The sequence below is a fragment of the Pelodiscus sinensis genome, chromosome 1, assembly GCF_049634645.1.
Source record: "Pelodiscus sinensis isolate JC-2024 chromosome 1, ASM4963464v1, whole genome shotgun sequence".
NCBI classification, from domain to species: Eukaryota; Metazoa; Chordata; order Testudines; family Trionychidae; genus Pelodiscus; species Pelodiscus sinensis.
In genome coordinates, this window is record NC_134711.1 from 3,448,012 (window position 1) to 3,474,664 (window position 26,653).

Here is a 26,653-nt window from a genome sequence, read left to right on the forward strand (position 1 = left end):
TGAGCTTTGGAGTTTGAAGGGGGATTTAGCGTTGGTGGGGGTCAGGGCAGGGGCAGGAGGGACTTACTGAGTATGTCTAGACTACATGCCTCTGTCGCCAGAGACATGTAAATGAGACATACTGACATAGTCAATGAAGCGGGGATTTAAATATCCCCCGCTTCATTAGAATAAAAATGGCCGCCGCATTGTGCTGGCTCAGCGGTTTGTCGGCACAACACAGCAGTCAAGACGGGGATCGGTCGGCAAGGAAAGCCTTCGCCGACCGGTCCTGTAAACCTCGTTGCACCCCTGTTTTATAGTGTATAAAAGAGGGTGGAACATTTTTTTCTTCTGTTCATTTCTCTTCTCTCCCCCCCCACATCCCACCCGAGAATGACCATTTGCTTAATTCATCCAAGTCCGATCGAAGCTGGAAGACTGGCGGCGAGCCAGTGCCGTGGGGCCAGCCCACTAAACCTGGGTGAAAACAGAGCAATTGAGAGGAGAGGGGCTGCTTGTTCCGGCTGTTTACATCATAGTCAAGCAGAACTACAAAACAACCCTAGGAACTGTGGTGCGCGATAGACATTGTGGAGAAAAGCGGTCTGTGTTAAAAACCTCATCATTTCAGGGGGCTAATGTAACACCGACAGGCAGAATCCAGCCTGGGACCCTTGGTGCTGAGTGTATGAATCTCTACCGCATGGGCTAGAAGCCAGCTGGCTCTCAGCAAAGGCTGTAGAGCAGATTTATTTTTCTGTAAGTGGTCTCAACGCCACTAGATGCGACAGTGGACCACCCCCAGCAGGTGGGGGTTACACTAACTCCATACGTCCGACATGGGGAGGGGAGGAGCAAAATAAAAAAACACTGGCATTGTCCTGTCTAACGGTAAAGCGCGATCCCAGGGGTAAAACAACCGTTCAGCATGAAGTGGCAAAAAGGGCACAGGGGGAGTCCGTACACAGGCCTTTGTTAGAGGCTGCTCTCCAATGACATGGGCCACACAAACTGACTTTCAGGCTCTACCCATAAGGCATTGCTTTTAATTTTTTTTAAAGCTGATGACCATTGTGCAGTTTGGGGAGAGCGGGCCCAAGCATTAGCACGTCCGGGTGATCTGTGGCCTCATGGGGGGCGGAGAGGGGGAGGCAGGACGGCCCAGCTGGAGAAGGCAAGTCCAGCCCCACCTTTTCCACTGGAGACCCTGCCTCTTTTGCAACCTTCTTCCCCCCCCCGTGAAGCCAAGTCAGCCCCCCTCCCCAGTTTACAGCCCCCAGCCCTCTTGTGCCCCCGAACCCAGCGGGTGGCATGGCCTCACCCTTCCCAGATGGCCAGAGCCCTTGAGGCAGCCAGCTGATCCTGGCCAGCCGAAGAGCCAGGCTGCACCCCAAGCCTTCTTGGGTGGCTGTGGCCCCAGAATTCTGAGTGGCCAAGGAGTCGGGCTGTTGGGTTGTGTCTCAGCCTTCCTGGGTGGCCGGGGAGCCAGGCTGCCGCGCCGCGGCCCCAGCGCATCTGCAAAACCACAGGCGAGCCCAGGAGGTTTTGGGAAGGCAAAGCCTTCCCTTGCCTTGGTTACCTGCCGCCCACGTATGGCCCTGCCTGCTCTAGCCACACCGGTGCGGGCATAATGCAGAGTGACACCAATGCAAACCCTTCCTAAGGGCATGTAAAGTAGCGGTAATGTGTCGGTCTCAATCCTGGTGCAGCACGTCAGGGTCTTGTACTAGTGAAACGACGTTGCACTAGTTACACTGGTGCACGTCTTTGACAGCGCCAACGGGACCAAGGTGAACAAGGCAGTCCAATGGGGTCTGATGTAGGGTGGTGCGCTAGCACACGCTTGCTTTTAGCTGTTCCTGGAAACTGTCTTCCTTAGATGTGCCTGGAGCCGCGTTAATCATTTATCTGCACTTGTGCATGGCAGAAGGGGACCTAGGGACTTGGCTCTGGGCATGGATCAACCCTGGGACTGGAGTTCCTGGGCCCACCCAGTCGCCCCTCCCGCCTCCCTTTTGGATATGGCCAACTCCCCAGGCTGCCCGACCGTGCGTCTTCCTGGAGGCACGGAAAAAGGTACAGAGCGGCAGAAGCAGTCTATAAATAGGTTTATTAGATTCAGTGGCACCCAGCAGTGTGTCTACCTATTGCACTTCATGAGGGAAAGCACTGAACGAGGGCTGGTCCAAAATGACATCGGTGGCCTTCTTGGGAAGGAGCCCACGGAATATAGGTACTTGCCCTCCCTGGGAGGGAAATCGACAATGTAAAATATTAACAAAATAATTCCACTGCATGGGCCACTGTCTGGGAACCAAACGAACTCCACTGCATTGTCTGGTGGGGGTGTGGTCCAAAGGACTCCAGTCTCTGGTCTTTGCAAGCTCCTGGGAGCAGGTTCTAATGTGTCTCCGAAAGATCCTCGAGTAAACTGTGGCTGGTCCCAGCGAGCCGGCCGTGGTTCAGACGGCGTTTTCTGGTCCTCAGACTTGCTGTTTACTCGGGATGTTGCTGGTAGAAGGAAAACGCGTCGTTTCCATCACTTGATGGCGTTGTAGGTAAATGCTGTCTGAAAAAGAGAGGAGAACAGAAGTCATAGAACCGAGGGGAGGAGAGATGGGCGAAGAACGGGGTGGGGGGGCGTGTTTGGGCACCACTGGATGCAGGTAAGATGTGGCTTTAAGAAATGATTTAGATCCAAGGTGGGGAACCGTTTTTTTTTCTGACCCACAGAAAAATCAGTTGGGGGCCACACACAAGTGAGAAGCAAAAAGAAAAAAAAACCCTTCGCTGATGCAGACGCTCCCCGCCCGAGTCTAAGGGGGCCCAGGCTAGCAGATTTTTGTGTGCTCCAGCTTTGCTGTCGGATGGCAGGGGGTACGAACACCAGCACGGGCTCCCCAATGCTAGAGGGGGAGCCCTAAGCCTCGGGTCCAGACCCAGGTAAGCCAGGGGCTTCATCCAGCCCCCCTCCCCCCCCGCCCTCCGGGCCTGGGGTTCCCCTACCCCGGTTTAGGTCCATGCACATGCAGGGAACAAAACGTCTCGTGGAACGTTATCGTGGGGGCAACAGGTGGGGATTGCTGCGGGGGAGAGACAGAATGCTTTTGGTAGCTGGAGGAGATAAAACGATATGCTCATCAAAGGCATGTGGCAAGTCCAAGTGGGCACAGTTGTTTCACAAAGAGAATAGTGCTTTCTGCAGAGACGTCTTGTCTCAACCCCTGACCATCGTATCAGGTTGGAGATCTCCAGGCCTTTTTTATCGATCTTTCTCAGCAGCACACCCCACCTAAATGTACAGGATGTATTTGGGACTCGGTGATCTCCGTACTATATTTCTTCACACAGTGCACAGGAAACCTGTGGAACTCCTTGCCAGAGGATGTGGTGAAGACTAGGACTTTAACAGCGTTCAAAAAAAAGCTAGATACATTCTTGTAGGATAGGTCCATCAAGGGCTATGAGCCAGGATGGGTAGGGATGGTGGCCCTAGTCTCTGTTTGTCATGGGTTACAGGGGGGGAATCACTTGATGATTCTGTCAATTCCCCCTGGGGGCAGTTGGTATTGGCCACTGTCGGAAGACAGGACACTGGGCACCACTGGATGCAGGTAAGATGTGGCTTTAAGAACTTTGGTCTGACCCAGTCTGGCCGTTCTTATGCAATAAGCCTTCGCGCTATGGCAGGTGTTCTCTGCCTTGTTTCCTTTTGAGTCTCCCCCACGTTATACGAACGCCACAGCTCACAGCTGGGTTTCAGCAGATTAAAAGCCAAGGCCAGCATCAGGGGGTAACAAGCAAAGTGATTACCTGGGACCTTGCGCTCCAAGGGGGCCACCCAGAGCTAAATTACTCTGGCTTCCACGTCCGCCTGGGGAAAAACAGCTTGGGCGTTGCATACATCCCCGAACAGCAGGGCTTGGGACTTGGCTTTCAGCCCTGAGCTCCAGTGACTCTAAAGCTGGCCTCATTCACTGGTTTCTTTTGGTCGACCCTCCCTCCCCCAAAACCTGCTCGCAGCCCCCGGGGAGTCTGGAATCTCAGGTTGAGAACCGCTGCTCTATAGCACCTCTCCAAACTCATGTTTCAGCAGGAGGACAGCTCCCGTACCGGGGGCTGCAGCCTGAGGCCTGCTTTAGTTTGGCAGGGAAACTGGCAGCCCTCAGCTACCGAACCAACTGACCACACAATGAGAGAGGCAGCTTTAGGGCCCTCCAAAGGAGACTGAGTCAGGGAAAGGAAACAGTCCACAATGGCTCTTTCTCTACAAAACTCCAAGGCTACGTCTACATTGGCCCCTATTCCGTAATAGGGATGCAAATGTAGCACTTTGGAATAGGCAAATCCGCGGGGGATTTAAATATCCCCCGCGGCATTTGCATTTTCATGGCTGCCACTTTTTTCCGGCTTGTAGATAAGCCGGAGAAAAGCGCCAGTCTGGACGCGATCCTCCGGAAAATAAGCTCTTTTCCGGAGGATCTCTTATTCCTACTTTGAAGTGTCTACATTGGCCCCTATTCCGCAATAGGGATGCAAATGTAGCACTTTGGATTTTCATGGCTGCCGCTTATCTACAAGCCGGAGAAAAGCGCCAGTCTGGACGTGATCCTCCGGAAAATAAGCTCTTTTCCGGAGGATCTCTTATTCCTACTTTGAAGTAGGAATAAGAGATCCTCCGGAAAAGAGCTTTTATTTTCCGGAGGATCGCGTCCAGACTGGCGCTTTTCTCCGGCTTATCTACAAGCCGGAAAAAAGCGGCAGCCATGAAAATGCAAATGCTGCGGGGGATATTTAAATCCCCCGCGGATTTGCCTATTCCAAAGTGCTACATTTGCATCCCTATTACGGAATAGCGGCCAATGTAGACACAGCCCAAGCGTTCATTCTTCAACCCCTCTACCGCGCTGCTGCATGCATCCTAGTTCTAGAGCAATTCCCATTTCTCAGCTGCCTGATGGTTTCCTCCGAATTATCCTGCCCGGAGAGGCCGTGACTCAGCTTTTGGCGTACTCTGGAAGCTTTTGCCCTGAGTTGGACTGTTTCCTGGAGGCGTGGGACAAAATACCTACTGAATGCAAGATACCAGCACAGGAATGTTGCTCTTTTGCAACGGACCAAGGTCCATCGGAGTTGGCCGCTGATCAAGACAAGATACTCACTCCTGGCATGACAAAGGGAACGTGTGGCCAGCAAGGCTGACAGCTAGCGCAGGCTCAGGGACAAGGTGTGTGTGGGGGGGGCCCAACTCTGCACCCCCAGAAGGAGCGGTGCCTTGGGAAGAAGAGGTAGAGCCTGAGGGGTGGTCTTGGCACCACCCGGACCACAGAACTGCCCCCCCCCCTCCAGCCTTCATAGCCACGTGGAATGGCGCTCGTGGCAATTCAAAGGGGCCTGGAAGCTTCCGGCCACTATCATTGTCATGGTAACGGTGGTGGCTCGGAGCTTCAGGCCCCTTTGAAACACTGAGGCCTTGGGCAACAGCCCCATTTGCGCCCCCGAACCTCGTCAGCAGGCCTGTATTGGGTAAAAGAGGAACCTCCTTCTGACTGCAGCCAGTGGTCCGTTTGCAGCCCTGTGGCAGGAGGACGGCTGTCCCACATCACGGTCATCCTGTCTAGCGTATCTGCAGGTGCGCTGCATGAGGAGAGACCCTCTGTTCTTCCTCCAATTCTTAGGAAACATTTTTCTTTACAGTCCTGCAGGATTAACCCAGGGACTCAGAGAGGAAAGGCGAGCTAGTGATTCGGGCATTCGTCTGGGACAGGACAGCACCACGGTCACTTCCTGACTCTGCCACAGAGGTTTTGTGCGCTCTGGGGCATGTCGCTTACTCTCTGGATGACTCGGATCTCCTTCTGTGAGATGGGGATAATTAGCTGTGCCCCACAGACAGAGAGAGAGAAATGTCAATAGTAAAGATTGTGAGGGGCTCGAATATTACACATGGCAAATAAGTACCTTGGATACACTCAAATCATGGACACCAAAGATTCTGTCCTTCAATCTGTTTTAAATGTATATCTTTTATATCATCAGTTTCTCTCTTGGTTTGGTGCTTGATAGATCTCTGTTGTTTTAAATACCTCCATCATATATCTTCCAGACTAAAGACTAGTCCTCACCTCTCTATGTAAGAAGGCAGCTTCCTCCCCATTCTGTGCCTCCATTAATTTTTTGTTTCCCTTCTCGGGACCGACCTTCTGTTCCATTTAGAGGTAAGGTCACTGAGTTCAAAACTCTGTTTCCCAGGGCAAAATTACTCATCACTGTGGCTTGCCCAATATCTTGTGCAATCTAGTTTCAAATGATCTAACAGCAGGGATTGCTTGGAACGCTATTCCACAAATGAACAGACCTCCAACTGTTGGGAAACATTTGGATGAACTTCTAAGTTTGCTCATCAAACGGGTTTCAATGAAGTTTGAGATTTTTTTTTTTTATTCCTTATTTGAAATGTAAAAACGAAACTACTGAAAAATCCAAACAGCGGCAGTAGCACTCGAATGCTAATAGGTTTGGCGATCAGAAGTTCTGACCACCCACCACTCCAGCTGAAGTCGATGGAAAGTTGCAGGAGTTCCAGGCACCAGAAATGAAGGCCTAACGTTTGTTTCGGTACGAATTAAGTATATACAAAAGCTGTTTTGTAGCTCACCTTTATGTTCTCTCTGTCCTAGGTGGTCCTAGGCTGAGTTCTTCGCTCTCACCAACCGCTTCCTCTCTGGCATCCTCTTTGCTGTGTATAAAAGAGGCCACCTGACGTTTTTCAGAATTTTCCACCTGGATTGTTCTGCTTGGGCATTTAAATTCCTGAGTGGTTTCACTTTTGAAAGCAACCACCCATAAACATAAGAATTAAAAGATATGTCCAAGTCACCTAGACATTCTCTTATGGGCACAGGACATTCAGTCTGTTCGTAATTCAGCTCAAAGAATAGGGATGTAGTAGGATTTATGTGACCCTTCCTATCTTCTCTTTGAAACGATGGTGAGACAGGAAGCCGGTTCTTCTACATACCTGCCACCGCTTAGAAACAAGGCCGTATTTCCAGGCTCAAGGTGAGTAGCGAGCATATGGCAACGGACAAGCCAAGGTCTAATGAACCCGGCTTGTTGGTCTTTGTAAGCGGTAGCAATCCCTTCCCCTTTCAAGTTTAATGGAAGTGCTGGTTTTATGATGCCGTTTTTGCTCAACCCGTGGGAGTCGCGCAAGAGGACGGCATCATCTTCGTCTCTTCCGTTGGGTGGGGTGGCCCCTGCGTGTCATCGTCTGGCGGCGGCGTTCCGCCCCTTTGTTCTGACTCTACTACCCTCATGGGAATGGCCGGCATAGGTATCCTGTAGTGTTGCCTCCTGTGGCTGCGAAGGAAAAATGAATGGGATCAACCAATGGGATCTGCAGGGATGTGAAACGTCAGTGGGGAAACACAGAAATCACATCAGAGGGGTCGCCGTGTTAGTCTGAATCTGCAAAAGCGGCGAGGAGTCCTGTGGCACCTTATAGACTAACCGAAGTGTTGGAGCATAAGCTTTCGTGGGCAAAGACCCACTTCGTCAGATGCAGTTAGTCTATAAAGTACCACAGGACTCCTCGCTGCTTTTACAGACATCACAGAGAGTTGTGTAACTCACACACCTAGGCTGTGTCTACATTGGCGCGATCTTGCTGCCTGTCTACACTGGCCGCGAGTTCTTGTGCAAGAACACTGACGTTCTAATGTATGAAATCAGGGCTTCTTGCGCAAGAACTATGATGCTCCCGCTCAGGAATCAGCCCTTTTGCACAACTGTTCTTGGGCAAGAGGTCAGTGTAGACAGGCAACATTAATTTCTTGCGCAAGAAAGCCCAATGGTTAAAATGGCCATCAGAGCCTTCTTGTGCAAGAGAACATCTACACTGGCATGGATGCTCTTGCGCAAAGGCACATGCCAATGTAGACACTCTCTTCTGGAAGAGTTTTTGCACAAGAACTCTTCCGCAAAAGAGCTCTTGCGCAAAATCATGCCAGTGTAGACATAGCCCTAGTGTGGTTCGTTGTCCCATGCAGTGGCACGTAGGCCACAGCAACGGTTAAGACCGCGAGACTTCTAGAGCATGGGCTAAGAGCCAGGAGGCTTTTAGCTCAGAGGGTAGAGGTTCCTATACTAAGCTCCAAAGGCCCCAGGTTCAAATCCACCTAGTAGTAGTTGCAGTCTTTAATTATTGACTAATTACACACCAGGAAATGGTTCTTTATTAGCCTGGGGTAGGGAGTCTTTTTTGGGTTGGGGGCTGCTGACCCACAGAAAAATCAGTCGGGGCCGCACATGAGTGAGAAGCAAAAAAACCCAACCCACTAACAACTAAACCCCGACTGAGAAGACGAAAGACACTCTTCGCATTCCCCTCACACACCAGGGCGTAGGGGGGGGCCAGGTTAGTAGATTTTGTGCGCTCCAGCCCCACAGGGGAACAGCATGAGGGGCTGGAGTACCAGCCCAGGCTCCCCAATGCTGGGGGGGGGGAGCCCCAAGCCTTGAGGGCTGGATCCAGGCAAGCCGGGGGCCACATCTGGGCTGAGGTTCCCACGCAGTAGGGCTTTGTTACAGCCTGACTTTTGTGGGGTTGTAAACAAGCCTTCATGCAAATGAGAATCAAACCCACAGAAACTAGAGATGGAAAAGATCTACTTGAGGAGTTTATGCAACCCATCTACAGGCCTAGCAGGACATCACCGATCTCTCTGGACAGTATTTGAGAGTGCTCGGAAGTGTCGAATTTTAAAATGAGTCATCTCCCGGGCCTCCTACCAAATTCCTTTGGAGGCTGTTTCACAATCTCAGCAGCTTGTGACCGTTTTCTGCTAATGGTTTGGCTCACGCTTGCCTTTCCAATTTCATTGCCTAGATTCAGATGCCTAGTTTCACCGTTTGTACATCCACTCAAAAATGTCCCTTCCGTCTGCCATGTTTACACATTGCAAATCTGTTAGTGAGTGCTATGAAGCCCTGGCAATAACGACCCTGTAAAGTTTGCGTAAGAAAACTCGGTTCCAAGTTTCTGTTTTTCTAGCAGATACAGGGCTCGGGTTTGAAAAGTGGCCTCTTTTTTGTTGGCGTGGCATTCCACTTACACCAACCTGTGTGGATTTGCCTGCCTATGTGACCAGGTTCACAAATTGGACACTTTGCTCTCTCAAGGACTCTGTTTATTCCCACGGTTAATTACGGAGGTAGCGATCTATAGGCAAAACAATGGAGACAGGTTAAAGTCCCCTTTTAAAATGGGCTCTTTGAGCTTTCTTTCTCTGTGACTCTCGGTTGCCCCTTACATAATTATTGCTCTTCTGAACTCTTTTCCCAGTGCAATACAAAAAACGATGCTAATACTGTGATTAGGACTAGGGATGTTAAATATCGGTTAATTGAATAGTCGAGTAACCTCATGAATTCTTATTGGTTAGTCGACTAGTCTATAATCCCCTGGGGCGGGGCCAGCAGCAGTGCGGGGTGGCAGCAGCCCCTGTCTGCGGTGTGTGTGTGTGGGGGGTCTGATCTCCTGGACCTGGCGTGAGCCAGAACTAAGCCAGGCTGCTGGCCAACCTGCTAAAAAAACTACTGGTTTTGGTGGGGGAGGGAGGGAAATGTGTGTAGTCTATAGCATTAACCTATGAGCTTTTGCTTATTGGTTAATCGACTACACTATTACATCCCTAACTGGGACTCCTTGGAAGTAGGTTTCATTTTAAAAATTTAAATTAACAGAACATGAAAGACGGCTTATAAAATAGGAGGCTATTTACGAATACAAGCGACAGCCTCGGTGATACACATACAAACAGTCCCCGAGTTACGCGGATCCGACTTATGTCGGATCCGCAGTTACGAACGGGGTCCTCTCCCTGGTCTCCAGCAGACCAGGGAGAGGAAGCAAAGTGGCGGAACACGCAGCCGAACACACCAACCGGCAGCGCCCCAGCTGCTGTACCACAGGCGTCCGGAGCAAAGCCGCGGAGCACAGGGGCAGCGGGACAGCCGAGACGCGCTGTGGCTGTCCTGCTGCCCGCGTGCTCCGGGGCTTTGCTCTGCTTTGCTCCCCGTCCCCCTGGTCTGACCAGGGGGACGGGGAGCAAAGCAGAGCAAAGCCCCGGAGCACGCGGGCTGACCAGGGGGACAGGGAGCAAAGCAGAGCAAAGCCCCGGAGCCCGAGGGCAGCAGGACAGCCACAGCGCGTCTGGGCTGTCCCGCTGCCCCTGTGCTCCGCGGCTTTGCTCCGGACGCCTGTGGTACAGCAGCTGGGGTGCTGCCGGTTGGTCCCATAGCGCCGCTCTGGGCGCTACTGGACCAACCCGGCAGCACCCCAGCTGCTCTGCCCCAGGCGTCCTGATTCAGCCGCTGCTGGTCAGTTTCAGCAGCGGCTGAATCAGGACGCCTGGGGCAGAGCAGCTTGGGTGCTGCTGGGTTGGTCCAGCGGTGGCGCTACTGGACCAACCCAGCAGCACCCCAGCTGCTCTGCCCCAGGCGTCCCCAAGTCAGCCGCTGCTGAAACTGACCAGTGGCTGACTACAGGAAGCCCCTGCCCCGGGCTTCCTGGAATCAGCCGCTGATCAGTTTCAGCAGCAGCTGACTTGGGGATGCCTGGGGTTCTTAAGTTGAATCTGTATGTAAGTCAGAACTGGCGTCCAGATTCAGCAGCTGTTGAAACTGATCGGTTTCAGCAGTGGCTGAATCTGGACGCCAGTTCCGACTTACATACAAATTCAACTTAAGAACAAACCTACAGTCCCTATCTTGTACGTAACCCGGGGACTGCCTGTACTTTGCAATTTGGAAACAGTGATTTACTAGCATCCAGGCGAATGTCACTGTGTATAGAGCAGTATTTCTTAAACTGTGTTCCGTGGCACACCGGTATGCTGCGAGGCAGTCAGAGATGTGCTGTGGAGCGCAACAGAATTCAAAATGGCCACCCTTAAAGGGGCAAGCGACTTTTTTTTTTTTTGCTCAATAACTTTCCCCTGACCTTTTTTTTCCCTCAATAACTTTCCCCCAAACCCTTTTTTCCCCGACCTTGTTTTTTTCCTCAACCAAAAATCCTTAGTGTTCCTCATAAAAAAAAATTGTTTAGTGTTCCTGGTTTTAAAAAGTTTAAGAAACACGGGTGTAGAGGGCGAGCACAGAGACTGTTCCCCAGTTCAGTTCCAAGTAAGCCTATTTTGAGGATGCAAGCAGAATTTAAAAATCTACTTGAGGAGGGAAAGTCCTAAGTAGGAAAGTCCTCAGCACAGGACACAATTTATTCCACTCATAAGTACTTAAGAGCAGCTTAACCAATGTGTCCCCAGGGAAAACCAGGCTCAGCTGGAGAAACAGATTGTGAGTAGGCGTCTCAAACTGGCCAAGGGATTAAGATGCACAGCTGCACAATGCTCATGTGAATGAATGGGAGTTGTTGTGCGTCTAGCTTTCCTGCATGGCTTGGAAAATCTGCAGGCTGCTTCTTCCTTGCAACTTGGCACCCGGGTGTCGTTCCATAATGACATTCTTGGCATACTTACACTCGCCTCCAGAGACACCCCAGAGCAACAGCTGTAATAATCAGGATGGGAAGCCCTGCCAGAAAAGAAAAGAAAACAAAAACTAAACGCTTTTGTATTCTAAATAAAGGCCATGACCCAACCACTCCAAGATGAATAACCCCTGGCGTCCTGGCCAAATTTGAGTTCTAGTCAATGGCTCTGCTTTTTAGGGAAAGTACCAACCGCATCTTTAGATCATTAACGGGGCTGGTACGGTACCCTGATTTACATCTCATTTGCAAGATGATTCTTTCTGTAGCCCAGTACTCATCCGACTGTGGCAAGGCCCCGATTACCCGGACAGTATTGCTTTCTACAGTGCAATGCGCTTTCTTCTTAGGAGTTTCTCCAAGCCAAACACCGAGCAGATGGGACACTAGCGGGAGCCGATGCAAGTCCAGTCTGAGCTAGATTTGGCTGCTGGCGTTGAAACAAACAACACAACCTCCCCACCCCCCTCCGGTTTACAGACCGGTAAGCTTAACAGAGTGGAACAGTTCTTACCCACAGACGAGAGCATAATGCGGGTGGAAGCTGTAAAAGAACACAGAGGGGTTGATGGTCACAGATGGATTGCCATTCCACACGTGCCATAAGCATGTAGCCCCCGCCCGCACCAAAGCGACAGAGTTCCACCGTAAGCAAAGCAAACCCAACCGCAGTGCTGTAATGTCCGACTGCCTGTGTGTGACTCATAAGGGGCCGGGGGAAAAAGGTACTTGGCTTGTCTCATTCGTGTCTGGTTTGCCTCATTTCGGAGAGCCTTGGATGAACGGGGGAAAGGCCAAATTAGGCCTCGGTGGAAGTGGGTGCCCCTCCATTGACTCCACGAAGGTCTGATTAGGAACCCGAAGGCTGGATTTCGCCTTCTGATTCTGCATTAAAGAACAAGTTAAGGCCAGATTGTGCTTGGTGCTTACTCAGAAGATAGAGACGCGGGTAGGAACGTTCCCACTGCGTTCTCCTGTAGGGTACGTCTAGACTACATGGCTCCGTCGACGGAGCCATGTAGATTTGTTGTTTTGGCAAAGGCAAAGGAAGACGCGATTTAAATGATCGCAGCTTCATTTACATTTACATGGCTGCCGCGCTGAGCTGACAAACAGCTGATCAGCTGTTTGTCCGCTCAGCGCGCTAGTCTGGACGCTCCCCTGCCGACATCAAAGCCCTTTGTCGGCAGCCCCGTTATTCCTCGTGGGATGAGGTTTACCGGGGCTGCCGAGAAAGGGCTTTGATGTCGGCAGGGGAGTGTCCAGACTAGCGCGCTGAGCGGACAAACAGCTGATCAGCTGTTTGACGGCTCAGTGCGGCAGCCATGTAAATGTAAATGAAGCCGCGATCATTTAAATCGTGGCTTCATTTGCCTTTGCCTATGCGTCTAATCTACATGCCTCTGCTGACAGAGGCATGTAGTCTAGACACAGCCGTAGTTCCTCTCTCCTGTGCATGGGAGTGATTGCTCCTGGTGGCCTTGGGCTGCCTGCACACCCGAGGGAGTTGGGAAGGGGCAGAGGTGACAGATCCCAGCTCTCCTGTTGCATAAGCTAGGATGTAGGACTGGGATCATGGAACACTAGAACTGGAAGGGAGCTCAAGAGGGCGTCAAGTCCAGTCCCCTGACCACACGGCGGGACCAAGCATGGTCTAGCTCATCCCTGAGGATAGCTCAGGAGTTTGAACACTGGCCTGCTAAATCCAGGGTTCAAAACTTGGGGGGCTGTTTAGGGAGGTGGGGTGAATCTGTCAGGGATGGTACTTAGTAGGGCAGGGGACTGGATTGGATGACTTCTTGAGGTCCCTTCCAGCTCTACGAGACAGCTATATCTCCATACATTATTATAACCTGCTCTTAAATATTTCCAGTGATAGAGATTCCACAACCTCCCTGGGCAATTTACTCCAGTGTTAGGAACCTTTTCCTAATGTCCAACCTAAACCTCCTCTTGCTGCAATTTAAGCCCATTGCTTCTTGTCCTAAGGACTTCCTAGCAGACAAAATTCATCATCTAATCTTATTCCTAGTCGAGCTGGCTGGCGATGGCGGGAGAAGCATTCTGCGCCTATTTTCAGCCATGAAAATGTTTCTCTTTCTTCCTCTCCCTGACTGAGGTTGAGGGAACGCTCCGACAAAAATTTAGTAACATCCCTGCTTCAAACAATGGTCCAGTGCTGCCTATTTGTTTTGTTAGGACGTCCCATTTCAGTGATTTTATTATCATTGCTAGTTCCATTTTTTTTTCCACATTGACTTTCTGTTTTCAAAGCCGGGGATGTAAAGAAGTGCCCAGAACATACCTACACACAGCCTGTAGTATGCAACACCCACAGCAACTGGGTGAACGGTCCCACCGGTAACATGGTATGCAGACAACTGATATTACCCAAATTTACCTTCTCACAGGGGGCATCTCTTTATTATTAATTAAATTAACACTTCCCCCAAGTAGGACTCACTTTACAACAGCAGGGTAATTCCGAGTTTTCCCTGCAGAATCTCCCTTTCTTCCTGTTAGTTTTCTTTTGCATTCGGGATGGTGTGAAATAGTGGTCCCCAACTTTTTGGGGCTGCTGGGGGTAGGGCTACTCATGCACTGAGTGTCTGGGGGTGAGGCCGCTCACATCCCGCATGCTCGGGGGCGGGACTGTGCGTGCGCTGTGCGCCCGAGGGCAGGGCCACCCATGCACCACGCGCCTAGGGCCGGCACCGTGCATGTGTCACGCGCCTGGGGCAGGGCTGCGTTGGGGATCACTGGTGTGGAATGTATTACATACTTTGAAGTGTTTGTCTGTTTGTGGGTTTGTTTATGGAAAAGAAAGTCATACTTTGCGATTATGTACAGACACCAAATATTGCCTAAACAATCCTGCCACTTAAATTAGCTGAATGCACTATATTTTACACCGGAATATGCCAGGTGAAAGGTTTAAATAATTATTTTTGTTTTTCGTCACGGGAAAAAAAAGTCCTGGTTGTTATGATTAAAGTTCATAAAAAAAAGATTTGCTAACAAAATTAAAATCGCGTCGCCTAGTAAACTGTCATTTTAGTGCGAAGAAAATTGACACTGTTACAAATCACAATATAATTCCAATTAGTTGCAGAAAGAATAATGGAAGGTTTTCGAGTTTCTGATTCAAATGTACTAGGTATGGTAATTTATTCAATACAGTGAATAATGTTTGAAGCTGAAATCCTACACATTTAAAACGGTTCTTTTACTTCTCTTTTGCAAGCACATTAAGATTCTACGGTGTATATTTAATTTCCTAAACTTTCCTATCAGTGTAATCTACGCAAATAATAACTTGGCCCTGCCCTCGCCTGCTAGCCTCTTATATTCCTGAACGTAGCGAATAAGACCAGATGGGCGGCTGTCAGGATGAGTCAGCCAAATAGCCCTGCATCACCCTACTGTTTCTAAAACCTGATCTGTCAAACCATAGGTATGCGGGGAGGAAGGGGGCAATTGCCCCCGGGGTCTGATGATTCAAAAGGACCCAAAATCGTGGGCCTTTAAACCACTGCTGGAGCCTCTGGCTCCGCCCCTTCTACCTGAGGCCCCGCCCCTTCTGGGAGCACGGAATTGCCTCCTCTTGCCTGGGCGAGGCTGTTATTACTGCAAAAGGTAATAACAAAATGTTTTTTAAGTACATCAGAAGCAGGAAGCCAGCTAAACAACCAGTGGGCCCCTGGATGATCGAGATCCAAAAGGAGCACTTAACAACGATAAAGTCATCGTGGAGAAACTAAATGAATTCTTTGCTTCAGTCTTCACAGCTGAGGATGTTAGGGAGATTCCCAAATCTGCACCGTCCTTTGTGGGTGACAAATCTGAGGACTTGTAACGGATTGAAGTGTCATTAGAGAAGGTTTCGGAATTAATTGATAAACTTAACAGTAACAAGTCACTGGGACCAGACGGTATTCACCTAAGAGAGCTGAAAGAACTCAAATGTGAAATTGCGGAACTATTAGCTGTGGTTTGTAACCTATCCTTTACATCAGCTTCTGTACCCAATGACTGGAAGATAGCTAATGTAACGCCAATATATAAAAAGGACTCTAGAGGCGATCCTGGCAATTACAGACCAGTAAGTCTAACCTCAGTACCAGGCAAATTAGTTGAAACAATAGTAAAGAATAAAATTGTCAGACACATAGAAGAACATAATTTGTTGGGCAAAAGTCAATATGTTTTCTGTAAAGGGAAATCATGTCTTACTAATCTATTAGAGTTCTTTGAAGGGGGTCAACAAACATGTGGACAAAGAAGATATAGTAAATATAGTGTACTTAGATTTCCAGAAAGCCTTTGACAAGGTCCCTCACCAAAGGCTCATATGTAAATTAAGTTGTCTGGGATAAGAGGGAAGATCCTTTCATGGACTGAGAACTGGTTAAAGACAGGAAACAAAGGGTAGGAATAAATGGTAAATTGTCAGAATGGAGAGGGGTAACTAGTGGTGTCCCCCAAGGGTCAGTCCTAAGACCAATCCTATTCAACTTATTCATAAATGATCTGGAGAAAGGGGTAAACAGCGAGGTGGCAAAGTTTGCAGATGATACTAAACTGCTCAAGGTAGTTAAGACCAAAGCAGACCGTGAAGAACTTCAAAAAGCTCTCACCAAACTAAGTGACTGGACAACAAAATGGCAAATGAAGTTTAATGTGGATAAATGTAAAGTAATGCACATTGGAAAAAATAACCCCAACTAGACATAAAATATGATGGGGGCTAATTTAGCAACAACTAATCAGGAAAGAGATCTTGGAGTCATCATGGATAGGTCTCTGAAGACGTCCACGCAGTGTGCAGCGGCTGTCCAAAAAGCAAACAGGATGTTAGGCATCATTAAAAAAGGGATAGAGAATAAGATGGAGAATATCTTATTGCCCTTATATAAATCCATGGTACACCCACCTCTTGAATATTGTGTACTGATGTGGTCACTTCATCTTAAAAAAGATATATTTTGCCATTAGAAAAGGTTCAGAGAAGGGCAACTAAAATGATGAGGGGTTTGGAACGGGTTCCATATGAGGAGACGTTAAAGAGACTGGGACTTTTCAGCTTGGAAAAGAGGAGACTGAGGGAGGATATGAGAGAGGTCTATAAAATCATGAGTGGTATGGAGAAAGTGAATAAGGAAAAGTTATTTACTTGTTCCCATAATATAAGAACTAGGGACCACCACATGAAACTAATGGGCAGCAGGTTTAAAACAAATAAAAGGATGTTCTTCTTCACACAGCACATAGTCAATCTGTGGAACTCCTTGCCAGAGGAGGTTGTGAAGGCTAGGACTATAACACGGTTTAAAAGAGAACTAGATAAATTCATGGAGGTTAAGTCCATTAATGGCTATTAGCCAGGATGGGTGAGGAATGGTGTCCCTGGCCTCTGTTTGTCAGAGGGTGGAGATGGATGGCAGGAGAGAGATCGCTTGATCATTACCTGTTCGATTCACTCCCTCTGGGAAACCTAGCATTGGCCATTGTCGACAGACAGGGTACTGGGCTGCATTCTTATGGCCATTCTTATGTTTTTATGCTCTCCCCTGCCTATGATTGAATGAAAGAAAGGGACGTTGGACGACTGAAGCTACTCAACTCCCCTGGCAGCATCATACCCTCTTCCTGTTTATTCTTCCCTTATAAGCTAGGAAAACGGACAGTAAGCAGACACATATCAAGGCGACGTGCTGATTTCCGAGACTTACAATTTGGCAGGATTTCACCCATTTTTCCTGATGGCTCCGCCTAGAGAACCTACTTTAAAAAGCAAGAGGTGTCGGGAGGGGAGACCCACCATGCAGCGGGTTAGCAGGTGGGACAGGTGTCTTTAGATTGTAGCTGCTGGCCGTGGGTTTAACTCTGACCCAGCCTGACAGATGGAGGGGAGTTGGTTTGACGTTTCATCCAGTCCCCGGCGTTTGTTTAGGGGACGCCTCCGCGTCTGGCTGGGTTGGCTGCCACTGCTCAAGGAGGCTGGAATGGCTCGGCACGCTGCACGTCCGGGCCGGCCCGGCACTGGGGAGACCCCAGGCCGGAATAGCAGAGGGCAGTGGTTTGTGACTGAGGCGAACTGGCAGAGCTGGGACAGGATGAGACCAGTAGGAGGCGCTGCGGATTAGCAAACCGATGTAACGGTGAACAGGGGACTTTATTACAGCGCTGGGTGGGCTAAGGTTGGGGCCGAGGCCTTTTTGTGAGGTAAAACGGAGTGTGGCTGGGCCCGTGGGTGCTGCAAAGGCCCCTGGCCCGGTGAGCACAGGGCTGGAGAAACACTGTGGCCATGCCTAGGATGAGCAGCTCCCCTTCTTTCTCATCCTTCTCTTGTTCAGGCCTGACTCATAACGCCCCACCCTACGGCCGGTGCAGAAGATAGAGATGCCGTCGGCTTCCTCTCTGTAACGGATTGGGCAGGGAGCAGTCAGGAGGCCCAGAGACACAATGGCTACGTCTACACTGCCCCCGTTTGGCGCAAGAAAATACGCAAATGAGGCGAAGCGATGAATATCACCGCGCTTTATTTGCATACTTAATGAGCCACCATTTTGCGCAAGGGGCTTTTGCGCAAAACCCCCCTCTTGCGCAAGAGCCGTTCTGCTGCTTTTTTTCAGGAAGAACGGCTCTTGCGCAAAAGCCCCTGGCACAAAATGGTGGCTCATTAAATATGCAAATGAGGCACGGCGATATTCACCGCTTTGCCTCATTTGCATATTTTCTTGCACAAGAGAGGGGAGTGTAGACGTAGCCAATGTGAATTACAAGAGCTGGGGAAGGATGAAAGAACCAGGGGTCTAAGCAACTCAGTGGGGCAGACGAGGCTCCAAGACCCGCGCGGTGTGTTTGTGGGTGGGGGGGGGGGCTGGCTTCCAGAGAGTGGGGTGGGATGGTGAAAGGCTATGGGGGAGATGGGGGAATCTGGAGGCCCAGTAGACGCATCTGAGGGCAGACGGGAGGGGAAGAGAACAGAAAGTCACGTGGGACGAGTAACATCTTGGCAAGGGGAGAGGGGACAGACAGGACAATGGGTGAGAACAATAAAAAGGAGAGAAAAAGAAGAGAAGAAAATGTTAGAAGGCTAGAAGAGGAGACAGGACGGGAAGAACAGCAGCAGGGAAGAATGAAGCAACCGGAAAAGACGCACACATTTAAGGACAGATTACTTGTTCTTTTCTCCCACTCCACAAAGCCTAGACAGGGCCAAACCATTCCCCGTTCTTGGCCTCTGGAAAAGGAAACCTCCCCTTTCTGGTCAATGCAAGGAGATCAAACTGGGAGCAACAAGCTAGACATCTTGATCCTTATTCGGGTACCGAAATGGTTGTGAGAGATGCTCCCATCAACACAAATGGGGCCTTCGAGAGGCTCCGTCACTCTGAAAAGAGGCCTTCTCTACGCACCCACGTTTGAAATCCAGCTGCCATGTCCCCATATGTACATCTCCATAGGAGCTTTGCATCTCGCTTGTGTGTGTGTGTGTGTGTTACAGAAGCAGCAATGAGCAAGGAAGGGAGGCAGGGGTGGTTTCCTCTTAAGCAGGTAAACAGCAAAGACTGTTTAGCAGAAGCATAGCAAAGTCCCTGATACAAAGGATCCCTCGGGCTTTCCTTTCATGGCCGTATCAATCCTGACGAGGAAGATGCAGACGGCACAGAGCTGCCTGCATCCAGAACTTGCATCTGTTTAGTTAACCTGGCACATAATGCGGAAACGATACTCTTATTGGGTTATTTCATGTCAGCATAACCCAATTTTCTTTTTAATGGCTTAAACTCATTGAAATAAGGCATTCCTTATGTCGAGGATTATCCGGCCCTCTGACTACTACCCCATGCTACTCATCCACGTGGGCACAAATGATACTGCCAGGTGTGACACTGAGCGGATCAAGTGTGACTACAGGGCTTTGGGAGTACGGGTGAAGGAGTTTGGAGCGCAGGTGGTATTCTCTTCTATCCTTCCTGTCAAAGGTAGGGGCCCGGGCAGAGAGAGGTGCATCCTGGAGGTGAATGCCTGGCTGCGACGATGGTGTCGCCAGGAGGGATTCGGCTTCCTTGATCACGGGGTGCTCTTCCAGGAAGGACTGCTTGGCGGAGATGGAGTTCACCTTTCCAGGAGCGGGAAGGCCTTGTTTGGACACAGACTGGCTAACCTTGTGAGGAGGGCTTTAAACTAGGTTTGTCGGGGGCAGGTGAGCAAAGCCCACAGGTAAGTGCTGAATGTGCGGGACTGGGAGATGGGTTGGAAATGGGGGGGACTACGGCCTATAATGGCAAGGAGAAAGGAAGATCAGGGCACAACAGGGAGGCAAGATCAAATCAGTATCTTAGATGCCTATATACAAATGCGAGAAGTATGGGTAATAAGCAGGAAGAACTGGAATTGCTAACCAATAAATACAACTATGATATCATTGGTATTACAGAAACCTAGTGGGATGGGACGCATGATTGGAATATTGGTATGGAAGGGTACGGCTTGCTCAGGAAGGACAGACAGGGAAAAAAGGGAGGAGGGGTTGCCTTGTATATTAAAAATGTACACACTTGGACTGAAGTGGAGATGAACGTAGGAGATAGCTGTGTAGAGAGTCTCTGGGTTAAGCTAAAAGGGGTAAAAAACGAGGGTGATATCATGCTAGGAGTCTACTACAGGCCACCTAGCCAGGTGGAAGAGGTGGATGAGGCCTTTTTTAAACAATTAACAAAACTATCCAAAGCCCAAGATTTGGTGGTGATGGGGGACTTCAACTATCCAGACATATGTTGGGAAACTAACACAGCGAGGCACAGGCTATCCAATAAGTTTCTGGACTGCATTGGAGACAACTTTCTGTTTCAGAAGGTTGAAAAAGCTACCAGAGGAGAAGCTGTTCTGGATTTGGTTTTAACAAATAGGGAGGAACTAGTTGAGAACTTGAAAGTGGAAGACAGTATAGGGGACAGTGATCACGAAATAATAGAGTTCATGATCTTAAGGAAAGGTAGAAGGGAGACCAGCACAATTGAGGTTATGGATTTCAGGAAGGCAGATTTTGATAAGCTCAGAGAACTTGTAGGTAAGGTCCCATGGGAAGCAAGACTGAAGGGAAAAACAACTGAGGAGAGTTGGAAGTATTTCAAAGGGACGTTGTTAAGGGCCCAAAAGCAAACAATTCCGCTGTGTAGGAAAGATAGAAAATATGGCAAAAGACCAGCTTGGCTTAACAAGGATATCTTGCATGATCTCAAAATTAAAAAGGAGTCATATAAAAAATGGAAACTAGGACAACTAACAAAGGATGAATATAGGCAAGCAACACGGGAATGCAGGGGCAAGATTAGAAAGGCAAAGGCACAAAATGAGATCAAACTAGCTACAGGCATAAAGGGAAACAAGAAGACCTTTTATAAATACATTAAAAGCAAGAGGAAGACCAAGGACAGGGTAGGCCCACTGCTTAGCGAGGAGGGAGAAGCAGTAACAGGGAACTTGGAAATGGCGGAGATGCTCAATGACTTCTTTGTTTCGGTCTTCACCGAGAAGTCTGGAGGTGTGCCTAACGTAGTGAATACAAGCAGAGAGAGGGTAAGTTTAGAAGATAGGATACACAAAGAACAAGTTAAAAATCACTTAGGAAAGTTAGATGTCAGCAAGTCACCAGGTCCTGATGAAATGCATCCCAGGATACTCAAGGAGCTGATAGAGGAGGTATCTGAGCCTTTAGCTATGATCTTTGAAAAATCATGGCAGACAGGGGAGATTCCAGAAGACTGGAAAAGGGCAAATATTGTGCCCATCTATAAAAAGGGGAATAAGAACAACCCAGGAAATTATAGACCGGTCAGTTTAACGTCTGTCCCAGGGAAGATAATGGAGCAGGTAATTAAGGAAATCGTATGCAAACACTTGGAAAGTAATAAAGTGATAGGGAATAGCCAGCATGGGTTTGTGAAGAACAAGTCATGTCAAACTAATCTGATAGCTTTCTTTGATAAGATAACGAGCCTTGTGGATAAGGGAGAAGCGGTGGATGTCATATACCTAGACTTTAGTAAGGCATTTGATACGGTCTCGCATGATATTCTTATTGATAAACTAGGCAAATATAACTTAGATAGGGCCACGATAAGGTGGGTGCATAATTGGCTGGATAACCGTAGTCAGAGAGTTGTTGTTAACGGTTCTAAATCCTGCTGGAAAGGGATAACAAGTGGAGTTCCTCAAGGGTCTGTTTTGGGACCCGTACTGTTCAATATCTTCATCAATGATGTAGATATTGGGATAGAGAGTACTCTTATTAAGTTTGCAGATGATACCAAACTGGGTGGGGTTGCAACTTCTTTGGAGGATAGGGACATAATTCAAAATGACCTTACCAAGTTAGAGAAATGGTCAGAGGTAAACAGGATGAGGTTTAATAAAGAGAAATGCAAAGAGCTCCACTTAGGAAGGAACAATCAGTTCCATACATACAAGATGGGAAGCGACTGTCTAGGAAGGAGCATGGCAGAAAGGGATCTAGGGGTCATAGTGGACCACAAGTTGAATATGAGTCAACAGTGTGATGCTGTTGCAAAAAAAGCAAATATGATTCTAGGTTGTATCAACAGGTGTGTTGTAAGCAAAACTCGTGAAGTCATTCTGCCGCTCTACTCTGCACTAGTTAGGCCTCAGCTGGAGTACTGTGTCCAGTTCTGGGCGCCACATTTCAAGAAAGATGTGGAGAAATTGGAAAGGGTACAGAGAAGAGCGACAAGAATGATTAAAGGTCTAGAGAACATGACCTATGAAGCCAGGCTTCATGAACTGGGCTTGTTTAGTTTGGAAAAAAGAAGATTAAGGGGGGACATGATAGCGGTTTTCAAATATCTAAAAGGGTGTCACAAGGAGGAAGGAGAAAATTTGTTCCTCTTGGTTTCTAAGGACAGGACAAGGAGTAATGGGCTTAAAGTGCAGCAGGGGAGGTTTAGATTGGACATTAGGAAAAAATTCCTAACTGTCAGGGTGGTCAAATATTGGAATAAATTGCCAAGGGAGGTGGTGGAATCTCCCTCTCTGGAGATATTTAAGAACAGGTTAGATAGACATCTGTCAGGGATGGTGTAGACGGAGCTTGATCCTGCCTTGAGGGCGGGGGGCTGGACTCGATGACCTCTCAAGGTCCCTTCCAGTCCTATTATTCTATGATTCTATGATTCTATGATTCCGACACCGAAATACAGGGGGTCCCCACTATAAGTCGCCCGGATATACGTCCGTTCCACACTAAAGTCGTTGATGTTTGTTGGAACTGATGGGTTGTGTCTAGACTGACAAGTTTTTCCGCAAAAGCAGGTGGTTTTGCGGAAAAACTTGCCAGCTGTCTACACTGGCCGCTTGAATTTCCATAAGAACACTGACTTCTTACTGTCTGAAATCAGTGCTTCTTGCGGAAATACTATGCTGCTCCCGTTCGGGCAAAAGCCTTTTTGTGCAAAAGGACCAGTGTAGACAGCTCAGATTTGTTTTGCGCAAAAAAGCCCCGATGATGAAAATGGCAATCGGGGCTTTTTTGCAGAAAAGCGCGTCTAGATTGGCACGGATGCTTTTCCGCAAAAAATGCTTTTGCGGAAAAGCGTCCGTGCCAATCTAGATGCTCTTTTCTGCAAATGCTTTTAACGGAAAACTTTTCCGTTAAAAGCATTTGCGGAAAATCATGCCAGTCTAGACGTAGCCATGCATTATAAGTCCACCCATTCCCCACTATAAGTTGTGCAAAACACTCCCCCCAGTTTGCTTACATTGAAGTCAGCCGCGGGAAAAAAATTCCCTGCTTTACATTGTTTCGCTATAAGTCCAAGTTTTTTGGAACGTATCTTGGTCTTATAGCAAGGATGCCCTTTAAGAGTCACCTAAACTGCTTTGGTTTGACTATTATTATTTCTATTATTATTTCTAAAGAATGCCAGTTGTGGCTCGTTGGTAGATCTCATTGTACTAGGAAAACACAGACCAAACACCATCCTATGCCTACTATGGCAGAAGGCAGCAATATTAGTCAGAACAACAGGGCAGGGGATTTTCCACCAATTTAGTTAAACCGGTACAACTTTGTGTGTGGACACTGAGCGTATGTCTACACAGCAACATTATTTCGAAATAACTTAGTCCGCATCTACACAACAGGCAGTTATTTCGAAATAGGGTCAAAATGCTGTCAAGCTGGAGGATTTCTTACTCCGACTCTTGTAACCCTCATTGGATAGGAAGTTGGAGGAAGAGGGCTCTATTTCGAAATAAACACTCCCCATTTCGAAATAAGCTATTTTGAAATAAGCGACGCAATTGACGTAGTTTACTTTGTGTCGCTTATTTCGAGTTAAGCGCTGTTGTGTAGATGCGATGCACTCTTACGTTGATTTTCAAACAGGCTTACTTCAGATTAGACTGCCACTGTAAAGGTTTGTTTCTATGCAAATTGGAACCAAAATAATGTAAGTTGTTTTAATTCACAGCTTTAGTTATTTCCGGGCAGACCTGGGTTTGGACACTACTTATGTCAACTGAAGAGTATATGATATCAGTGCAAAGGAAGCTGATATTTGTACTGAATTTAATGTATTGGACTAGGATGCTTTTATTTACTTTAATTCCGGGTGGGATATAAGCCAGAAAGCTGAGTTCAGGGTGTCCACACTGGGGTTTGTATCAGTTTAACTAAATTTTTTTAAACCGATTTAAGTGAAGTCAGTGCAGCTTCTGTGTGTAGACAAAACCCGAGGTAAACTGGTGCCGTGTGTGTTTGTGGGAAAGGCCACAGATGCGTGTAGTCCTGTGCATGTAGTCCATTTCAGTATCAGGTACTAGGTGATATAGAAAGGCTGTGTCTACACTGGCCACTTATTCCAGAAAATCAGCCGCTTTTCCGGAATAACTTGCCAGCTGTCTTCACCGGCCCCTTGAATTTCCGGAAAAGCACTGACGATCTCCTGTAAAGTCATCAGTGCTTTTCCGGAAAAACTATGCTGCTCCCGTTCGGGCAAAAGTCCTTTTCCGGAAAACTGTTCCGGAAAAGGGCCAGTGTAGACAGCCCAGATTTCTTTTCCACAAAAAAACCCCGATCGCAAAAATGACGATCGGGGCTTTTTTCCGGAAAAGCGCGTCTACATTGGCACGGACGCTTTTCCAGAAAAAGTGCTTTTCCGGAAAAGCATCCTGCCAATGTAGACGCGCTTTTTCCGGAAATACTTATAACGGAAAACTGTTCCGTTTTAAGCATTTCCGGAAAAGGGTGCCAGTGTAGACGTAGCCTTTAAATAGTTAAGCCAGGTGCCCTGCCGGCAGAGCCGTTAATGGGTTAGTTTTGCTCATGCGGTTAGAACACTAGGGGTTGGGTGGTGACAAACCTGTAGTGTCATGGGTGGCTGCCGTGGAAAGCTGTGTTGAGTCTCCCGTGGTCACACTGGTGGGCTCTGCTGTTGACCAATCTCCTGCTGCTGTAACTGTTTCCAACACCGGCTCTTCAGTCCAGAGCTGGGAGGGGGAGGTGTCCTGGGCGGCTGTGGTGCCCCGTGATGGAGGGTCTTCCGTGATCTCGCGAGCAGGCCCCTTGGATGACCTGTTCTCAGTTGCGGTGGTGGCCAGGGTCCCCCGGGAAGGCATATCAGTCCTGAGCTGGGAGGTGGGGCTTTCAAGGGATGGCGTGGAGGCCATGACTGGGGCGGTGGTAATCTCTGCAGGGACTCTGGTGACTGGCTGCTTAGCTGGCGTAAAAGTCTTTGACTCTAGCAAGTGATTAAATACACTCTTAGCCTCGTCTGCAAGACACGGGAACGGTTGTTTTCATTTAAATGATTTATGTCCCCATAGTGAGTCAGCGTGGCCTCCCGCTGACCCAGAGGAGGAAACTCCCACAAAAACTCCTTGGTGGGCGGTGCCAGAACTACCCAGCCCCGCCCACAGGACACAGGAAGTAAAATCTGGGAGCTTTCCTTCTTATACCCCCAGCTTTCACTTCCTGTTTCCTGTGGGCGGGGCTGAGTGGTTCTGGCACCGCCCACCAAGGGTTTTTTGTGGGAGTTTCCGCCTCTGGATCAGCGGAAGGCCACGCTGACTCAATACAGTCCCCTTTTGGGCAAGTGCGTAAACAGATGCCCAGCTCAGAAATCCATGGCATTGCTCTCTTGCTTAAAGGGCAGCCTACGAAAAGGATCTTTCTGAATCAAGATCTTAAAGACTAAAAACGTGGACATCTCCTACCCAGAGTAACTCTTCCCTGGGGAAGCGACGAGGAGTCCTGTGGCACCTTATAGACTAACTGAAGTGTAGGAGCATAAGCTTTCGTGGGCAAAGACCCACTTCGTCAGATGCATGTCATCTTCCCTGGGGAGTTATCTCAATTGAGTGCTCTTGTCTCCGGGTTACAAGGCAGAAGTTTACCGGAAATCAAATAGTATAGTGAGCTCTATATTTAACTTCTTAATAGACTATTGTATATTGTTGCAATAGCTTCCAGTCCTGGAGCTTCTAGTCTGGGCTACGCTCCATTGTGTCAAATCTTGTATAAACACACCGTGCAAGCCAGATGGTCCTTAAACTGAAAGCTGACAATCTGACTTAAATGTGGCACTATCAAGGAGTGTAGCAAACAGCAGAGAAGGCCGGAGGAGGAGGAGATAAGGAGAGATCAGAGTCAGGAGAGTGGCCAAGGATTTTGAAACATGGATGCTTAAGTTAGTCCCTAAGCCCCATATTCAGCCGCTGTGAAAAATGGCCTGGTTTTCAATTAGGCCCATGGGAGAGGTGGTTACCAGTCAACCTGTGGAACTCCTTGCCAGAGGATGTCCTGAAGGCTAGGACTTTAATAGGGTTGAAAAAAGAGCTAGATACATTCATGGAGTTTAGGTCTATCAGTAGCTATTAGCCAGGATGAATAGGATGGTCTCCTTAGCCACTGTTCATCTGGAAATGGGTGACAGGGGAGGGATCACACGAGGATTACCTGTTGTGTTCCCTCCCTCTGGGGTATCTGGCATTGGCCACTGTTGGCAGACAGGACACTGGGCTAGATGGACCTTTGGCCTGACCCAGTATGGCCAGTCTTACATTCTTATGTTCTTATTCTGCACCTTAGAAAAT

The 26,653-nt window shown here is 48.6% G+C and overlaps 1 protein-coding gene across 3 annotated transcripts in view; it reads right to left on the reverse strand.

Annotated features, from left to right (window-relative positions):
- Window positions 1-1,268: 1,268 nt before the first annotated feature.
- The window catches only part of IL15RA (interleukin 15 receptor subunit alpha), a 112,317-nt gene continuing 86,932 nt past the window's right edge, over window positions 1,269-26,653 (reverse strand). Inside the window, exons 4-8 of one of the 3 annotated variants that reach the window (XM_075925172.1) lie at window positions 24,922-25,299; window positions 12,048-12,077; window positions 11,523-11,577; window positions 6,641-7,344; window positions 1,269-2,551 (exon numbers count right to left, since the gene is read on the reverse strand). In XM_075925172.1, coding sequence (XP_075781287.1) covers window positions 7,176-7,344; window positions 11,523-11,577; window positions 12,048-12,077; window positions 24,922-25,299 — 632 coding nt within the window. In that variant the 3' untranslated portion in view covers window positions 1,269-2,551; window positions 6,641-7,175. Of the gene's footprint in view, window positions 2,552-6,640; window positions 7,345-11,522; window positions 11,578-12,047; window positions 12,078-24,921; window positions 25,333-26,653 lie in introns of all 3 variants that reach the window. The other 2 variants (XM_075925165.1, XM_075925177.1) reach the window with 2 other exon arrangements.